Genomic DNA, 7,787 nt, shown 5'->3' on the forward strand with positions numbered 1-7,787 from the left:
TGTTTACGTCCAGCGGATATTCTCCAAAATGGCACCAGGGTGATGCGGAGGAGACGAATTGTTGAATAAAGTCGTTATTTTTTTTTCTTTTGCGCACAAAAAGTATTCTCGTAGCTTCGTATAATTGCGGATGAACCCCTGATGTCACATGGGTTATTTTACAGATTTCCTTGCTACGTTTCTGGACTTGAGAACATTTCAGTTGCGTTGCTATCTATGCAGGGTCAGACAGCTCTCAGATTTCCATCAAAAATATCTTAATTTGTGTTCCGAAGATGAACGAAGGTCTTACAGGTTTGAAACGACATGAGGGCGAGTAATTAATGACAGAATTTTCATTTTTGGGTGAACTAACCCTTTAACTAATGAACCTTATTGTAAAGTTTTACCACATTCACTTTATACATTCATATTTTCAGTGTCTCTGAACTTCCATGTTCCCCATGTTATATAAGTGAGCTGTCAAGATGCAGTAAGCATAGACCTGCACACACCCTCTCACAGATGACTATTTGCTCTAGTGCTAACAAGTGTCAGCCTTGAGCACTGCAGCAAGCGGTGACAGGTTTTGTCAAATTATAGGTCAGTCTGACAGTGACAGGGGGAAATGGAGAGGAAGGTGTAAATGTCTAATCACCTGCTCTGTTTGTGCCAGATTTCAGAGCCAGTTGCACTATGGTATGCATGTATTCTCTTCTCTTGTCATTTCTGTTCTATAGTCGAAGACCCCAGAGCAGATCGGACAAGGCCAAGCAAGGACAGCAGAGGAAAGTGTGAAAACAGACGGAGACCTAAAAAAGACACAAATGGACAAACACAACTAAAGGGACAGTGGAAGACTTGGCAGATTTTCTGCATGGTAAAAAATGATGTCAGATCTGTTTAAGCCCCTCTTCATTCACTGAGCTTATAAGCACACACACACACACATACACACAGAACTGTAAACAAACACAAACAATGACAGACACAAACACAAAATACTCAGTCTAACACTGCTAACGTAGAAAAATAAATTCCCAACATTCAATTTTGAACTTTCTTAATAAAAACCAACCGCATAGTATGGCATGCATTATAGAGTTTTAGATATTGATTTTACAAGGTTATGATGGTATTGGTTGTTTTTAATAATTGTTACTTTTTTTTTTGTTCACTGTCTATTTAGATTTTTTTTTCTCCCAAAGTGAGGACACAATGTTCTTTGATTTGTGTTGTTTGTAATTAAAAACTATTTCTGGCACCTCAGACCAGAATTTCAGTGTTAAAGGTCATGTTGGGGGTCATTTGAGTTCTGTAAATTTACACATGGTCAAATTCAAACTTTCGTCTAAGCAGCATTTCTGAAAATATTGAGCCATGTCCTGAATGCAAAATATGGCTGCACGATTTGAGGAAAAAAAAAAAAATTTGTGTATGAAAAAAATTGCTAATAATTACTAAAAAATACAAATATTTAAAAAATAAGAAATATTGCTATAGTGATTATTATAGTAATAACTCACTGTATAATAATAATGATTATTATTATTTTTTTTATTATTACAGTGCAATTGTAAAATTACAATAATAATATTTGAGTCTAATTTATTTATTTATTATTATTATTTTTTTTTTTTCCAAATGTTAAACAATCAAGCTTTTATTTTGGCTGCTCATCTGTAAAAGTGTGTTAAAACACAATGCCACTTCACTCTTAAACACGTAGTGCATATATTTATTTAAATAATTTGCAGCATTTGCGATTTGATAATCATACTAAGCCATGTTGCGATTTCAGTTTTACTCCAATTAATCGTGCAGCCCTAACAGAAACAAAATCAATCCCACCTCTGCTAAAATGACGAAAAGAACTGATAAATGCAGCTAAAATGTGAAGGTACGGTTTGTCTCGTGTTGTAGCAAAGATTAATTTACTCCTCCTACTCCATATTACGAGGCTCAAGTTGGCTGGCCAACTATCACTGTTGAATATTTCAGAGCTTTTAGTGCCAGAATTAAAGAGACAAACTCGACTCACAGTGAGTCGTCTCCCTAAGAATGATGTGCCATGCACCGAGTACTTAATCTACTGCTACATCTCTCTGTTTCTCTACCTTCTTGTGTCCTTTACAATAAACCGTGATTTTCGCTAAATGTGTGAAGAATAAATGGTTATTTGTGGAGTAAAATAACAGACTCGTCACTTTCCGTGCATATCCTCTGTCCTGACTCTGCTGCTCCATTTAATTAACACCTCTGGTGCTTCAAGAAAGGCCCTGTTATACCGTTAAAGTGCAAGGTCAATAACCTAGATCCCACGGGATCAAGCAAAAGTCCTCAGTGGTGTATCCTGTACGTGAGCAGCACATCATAATAACTTCTTAGGTTCTTAGCCTTTTCATAGACCTTTGATTTTTCTTTCTCCATCCTTCCTTCTCTCTCTGCCCACCACTTTTACCAGCTGAACTTTCTATTCCCTTTATGTAAACGCTGAACTGAAAAATGTAAAAATTCCAGGAAGAGACTATTAATTATGGGGAACTGAGTCTTGATGAAAAGTTATGCTGGCAGTTTGTTTTAAAAAAGGCCTTGACGTGACAGCAGCAGCTTTGTCTTGGAAATTAAAGCTGACATTATTGTTCTTTAAAGATTATGACAATTGCTCAATGCTTTTGTCTTTCTATTATGTAATTTTTTATCACATTTATGTCAGTGTAAAAAGTACAGGCACAATCTTAATGAGGCAACAGCTTCTTTTTCTCGAGTCGGAGGTGGCAAAAACACTGCCAGTAGAAACATCCACCTGCAAATTATGATTTCAGGCCATTTGCTACTTTGCCAATTATCATCAAAACTTCAGAGGGAAAGCATGCCAAGTGTATCCCAGATAGAGATGCTCCTCATGAATGCTTGAGCTGGAGAAGATACTGTATGAAGTGTCCTGACGGACTACATGCTTACTCTCAGATCACTACACAGGAAAATGAGACAGATAGTGACAAATCTGTGCGAAGAGCCAATTTACCTGTAGCTACACTGTGGCTTCCAAAAATATGATGTTGTCTTCCCTTGAAAAACTTGCCTCTACTAGATCTTCTAAATAAAAATGAGCCATGATCAAAACCTGATTTATATCAGCCTCTCTGAAAAAGCCTTGCGGAGAGGCAGAGCATGCCTGATTACATTTGCTGTGAATAGAGACTGACTTGTTACAAACTTTTCAAAGTCAAGTGCTTCATTCAGAACAAGGAATGAGACATTAACTTTGGATTTACATATTACCTCAGTCTTTGAATCCAAAGCATGCAACAATCTTTGGTGATTAAAAGCATGGTTCTGCACTCACTGCGAAAATACTGCAAAGGCTTAACGATGCTAAATCGAGACGCAATGGCATTATTTTGATGTTTTTAAGAGTTAGACATGTGCCATTCGCCTCTGATCTTGGAAACTCCAACTATTTTGTTGCCTTCAGCCTCCATTAATGCTTATATGTGGTTTGGATGATTTCGAGAAAAGCATTCTGATAGGCTAATTACAGCTCAGAAAGCCAATTTTCCCCTCTTCATACCATCTATCACACTCAAGCCAGGGAAAAGGTGGAGGAAATAGAGCCCATCAGCAACTTCAAAGTGAATTATATAGCTCCATCAATACTTCCATTCAAACTCACTCTGGAAGTACTCACGTACAGACACCTCTAGTGGTTTGGTTCTTTATGCGATGAGTTATGAGGAGGTAAAACGGGTGTGATAAACGAAAGTGTTTTCAGGAACAACAACAGCCATCATCAGGAGAAAAGGAAGCTGAAGAATCTGGGCCAGCTCTGAGATGTGGTGCCAGTGGATTCATGAAGATTCCTGGTTGCCAAAGGCAGAATTACACGGTCAAACACACACACACACATACACACACACACACAGAAAAACGCATTTGGACATTGTGACGAGGGGGGGCGGGGCCGAGAGCCGTGGGAACGGAGCGAGGCCGGTGGAGTGATTGCTAATGAGGGACACCTGCACCCACTCACCGGTCTCGAGTCTCACGGAGGAGCTCCGGAAGGGTAAAGGAGGAGTGACTACAGTGTTGGACGAGAGAGGACCAGGCCTGGATTTTATTTTGTGTTTTGGTTTCGTTTGTGCGCGACAGTCGTCCGCGAGGGGCTGTCGCGCTATTTTGTGCTTATTTTATTAAAGTTTTGTTTAAGTGTTCGCCGGTTCCCGCCTCCTTCTTCCCGTGCCTACGAACGTTGTTACAGACACTATTCAGACAGTGTATCTTAAGATAGAAACAACAGCCAACAAAACAGGCTTTTAAATCTCATCAGACATTTAGCGATAAGAACAGTTACGCTAGGCCTATATTACGCATTCTGTTTGAGGTGACGCAAAATTACAGCTTCACCCTGTAGATGTTGATTTCGCCCAAAAACAACATTTCCAAACATTATGGCAGTGAGTAGCGTCTTTTATTTTGTACCTGGACAGTGATAGATGATTCATTAGGTTCATTACTCCTCAAGGATGGAGGAAGTTTTCATGGCAACAGTATCTTCGCCAGCCGGTTCAGTGACGCCAACGCTAAGCCAAACTTTAACATGAGATTTGCGTATCTATAAAAAGGTGGCGACGAGCCAGCCATAAAGTCATTGCGAGGACAGATTTTACAGTGAACAGCTGTGGGGCTTAGCAGTAAAGTTTCTCACTGCCTCCCACACAGTGCATAAAAACACAATTGTTCACCTATTATCTTTCACCTCGTCACATTTCACTCTAGGACTTATATACTAGTCAGTTTGTGTTTAGCTAACACCTATAGTACACTGTTTGCTAAGACATTCCCTCCGGACTGGCCTTGTAAATACGGCTATTTGTAATCAACTAGATAATGGGGGAAACTTACGGCAGTTCAGATATTAGTTGTACTTTTTTTATAAGATCTTTAGTCACAGCACATAATTGTTGACACTTTTGTGTATAAACCTAATCACCTCTTAAATATAGCTGAACTATGTCCTATTATTACAGAATTATGACTATGAAGAGTGCCATGAAATGTAGTAGGAATTTATTTAGCTCCTTAAATGGAGTGAGTGTCATTACTAGCAGAAGGCCACAATCAGAAATGTGCTCTCAAATATAGTATGCTGTACTCGAAAAGAAATAACATTGACAAAATATATCCTGCAGCTAATTGATCTATAACGCACACAGCTTTACGATGTCAAACTATTTCAAGGTGTTTAATCTTAAAGAGCAAAATTCGCATTAATATTCATAAGGTACCAACATATGCCGCTCCTAACTAAATAATTAATCTTCTATTAGGCTCCACAATTTTTTGAGATGTTGTGGCTTAAGTCAACTTAAGCTGCAAAAGGCCAACAATGCAAACTATCTAAACAGCACTCAGAGCAATCTAATCCAAACTAATTAAATACTCACACTAATTACCCATACTGTCCTTCTCTTCCTTCTGTAGTGCGGTCTGCTCATTAAAACAAGCATATCTACTCATTTCATGATGGATGAGATGGTTTGCCACTACTGTCACTTCTCCTCTACTATATATATATATATATATATATATATATAATAGTGCTGTCAAACGATTAATCTACTTTGCAGCCTGAAATGAAGACAGACAGTTTTTGTTTTATCTAGCTGTATTTACTAGCTGTATTTATAACATCCAAGTTAAAGGGGTGGTTGATTGCAATTTCACTTTTTTAACTTTAGTTAGTGTGTAATGTTGCTGTTTGAGCATAAACAATATCTGCAAAGTTACGAAGCTGGAAGTTCAATGCAAACGGAGATATCGTCTTTTAAAATTCTGGCAGTTTAATGCCTACAAAAACGTCTGGTAGGGACTACAACAAATTACTTCCCGGGTTCGTGACGTAACAAACACAGATAAACCCCGCCCTCTGGAAAAGGCAGCAAAGGGCCTGCTGCGCTGCAGTAGAGAAGAGGAAGAGAAAACTAGAGGTGCACATAAAAATCTACTCATATATGAATCACGATTCTGTCTTCTAACGATTCTAATGGATTCACAAGTTTCAAAATCAATGTTCAAGAGCAGCAGTTCTCAATACTGTTCCTCGAATCCGCTGCTCTGCACACGCTCTGCATCTCTCTCTCTCTCATTCAGCAGCTCCAACAACGAACTGTTCCAATTATACACTTATTTTCACATAGCTATGAGAAGCGTTAAACATGAGTGAACCACCACTTTAAAGAATTACCACCAACAGAAAAAACTAAACAAAACAAAAAACAGAATCACTAAGTAGGAAAATGGATTACCCCCCTCCCAAAAATGACTTGTAAACTCAATCAGTTGTAGTTAATCACCTTCTCAATGGCACAGCTGTGGTCATTTTGATTAGCTCAGCATGAAAAGAGCTTTCCTGGAGGTCAGAGAAGCTACCAAGAGGCCTACAGCAACTCTGAAGTTGGAGGAATTTATGACAAAGAGTGGTCATTGTGTGCATGTGACAACAATATCATAAATTCTCCACAAATGTGGCTTGTATGGGAGGGGTGCAAGAAAAAATCCACTCCTCAAGAAAGGCCACATGCAGTCACGACTGAGCTCATTGTGTGCATGTGACAACAATATCACAAATTCTCCACAAATGTGGCTTGTATGGGAGGGTTGCAAGAAAAAATCCACTCCTCAAGAAAGGCCACATGCAGTCACTACTGAGCTTTGCCAAAACGCATTTTGAAGATTCTGAGGCAGATGAGACTAAAATTGAATTATTTGTCCTCAACACCAAACGATATGTCTGTCCGAAATCAAATACAGCTCTCCATCCAAATAACAGCCTTCCTACAGTAAAGCATGGAGGTGGTCATATCCTGTTATGGGGGTGTTTCTCTGCAGCGGGGACTGGAACACTTGTCAGGATAGAAGGAAACATGGATGGGGCACAATACCGTCAAATTCTTGAGGAAAATCTCCTGCCCTCTGCCAGAAAGTTGTCAATGGGAAGAAGTTTTACCTTCCAACATGACAATGACCCAAAGCACACAGCAAAACTGAGCACACAGTGGTTGAAGGAGAAAAAGGTGAATGTCCTTGCAGGGTAATCCTTTTTCCAACTCAGTTATTTTTAATTATTATTTTTTTTTCCTGACGTGTTGGTGTTGTATCTTTTACTTGGAAGTTTTAAGTTCAGTAAAAACAGCTGGATGAAACAAATACTGTGTCCGTCTTCATTTCAGACTGCAAAGCAACAAAATGTGATTATTTTAAAGGGGGGTGATTCTTTTCTATACCCACTGTATATAATGTAGCATTTGGACCAATCGGACACACAACTTTTTGTTGTATTTAACAAATGATATCTGGCGCCCCCTCACCTGGCCAAGGGGCCAATTACGAGGGTCTATGGGCCCTTCCCCCGAAATGCATCTGGCACCTCAGAGGGGCAGAACAGGCCTCTGGTTCCATGGCAACCAATGTTGATATCACTGGTTATATTGCCCAAAGGAATGCGGGCAGAGAAACTCACTCATTTTCCTCATAGGAAAGACACATAATCTGTCAGGGTTGGGGATGAAGGATGGAGCAAGGACTCAGTGCAGGAAGATAAGGGCTTTATTAATAAAATAAAACAAAACAGACAACAAAAACTACCCCGTGGGGGAAAAACAGGCTGGCAAGGCTAGACAAGGCAGGATTGGCTGAACACAAACCGCGTGCTACACAAAACACGTGGACAGAAGAGCACACGGCCGAGCGAACTCGAGACCGCACGCTCACACAACCAGACAGAACATGGAGCGCGAGTGTCCGGA

The 7,787-nt window shown here is 39.6% G+C and overlaps 1 protein-coding gene across 4 annotated transcripts in view; it reads left to right on the plus strand.

Annotated features, from left to right (window-relative positions):
• The window catches only part of LOC107739427 (leucine zipper protein 2), a 171,443-nt gene extending 170,030 nt beyond the window's left edge, over nucleotides 1-1,413 (plus strand). For 3 of the 4 annotated variants that reach the window (XM_016551528.1, XM_016551529.1, XM_016551531.1), the window contains one exon: nucleotides 720-1,413. In XM_016551528.1, coding sequence (XP_016407014.1) covers nucleotides 720-824 — 105 coding nt within the window. In that variant the 3' untranslated portion in view covers nucleotides 825-1,413. Of the gene's footprint in view, nucleotides 1-419; nucleotides 473-719 lie in introns of all 4 variants that reach the window. The other variant, XM_016551530.1, reaches the window with a different exon arrangement.
• Nucleotides 1,414-7,787: the final 6,374 nt, after the last annotated feature.

Source organism: Sinocyclocheilus rhinocerous, unplaced genomic scaffold, assembly GCF_001515625.1.
Source record: "Sinocyclocheilus rhinocerous isolate Xijiao unplaced genomic scaffold, SAMN03320098_v1.1 scaffold1607, whole genome shotgun sequence".
Taxonomy (NCBI): domain Eukaryota; kingdom Metazoa; phylum Chordata; class Actinopteri; order Cypriniformes; family Cyprinidae; genus Sinocyclocheilus; species Sinocyclocheilus rhinocerous.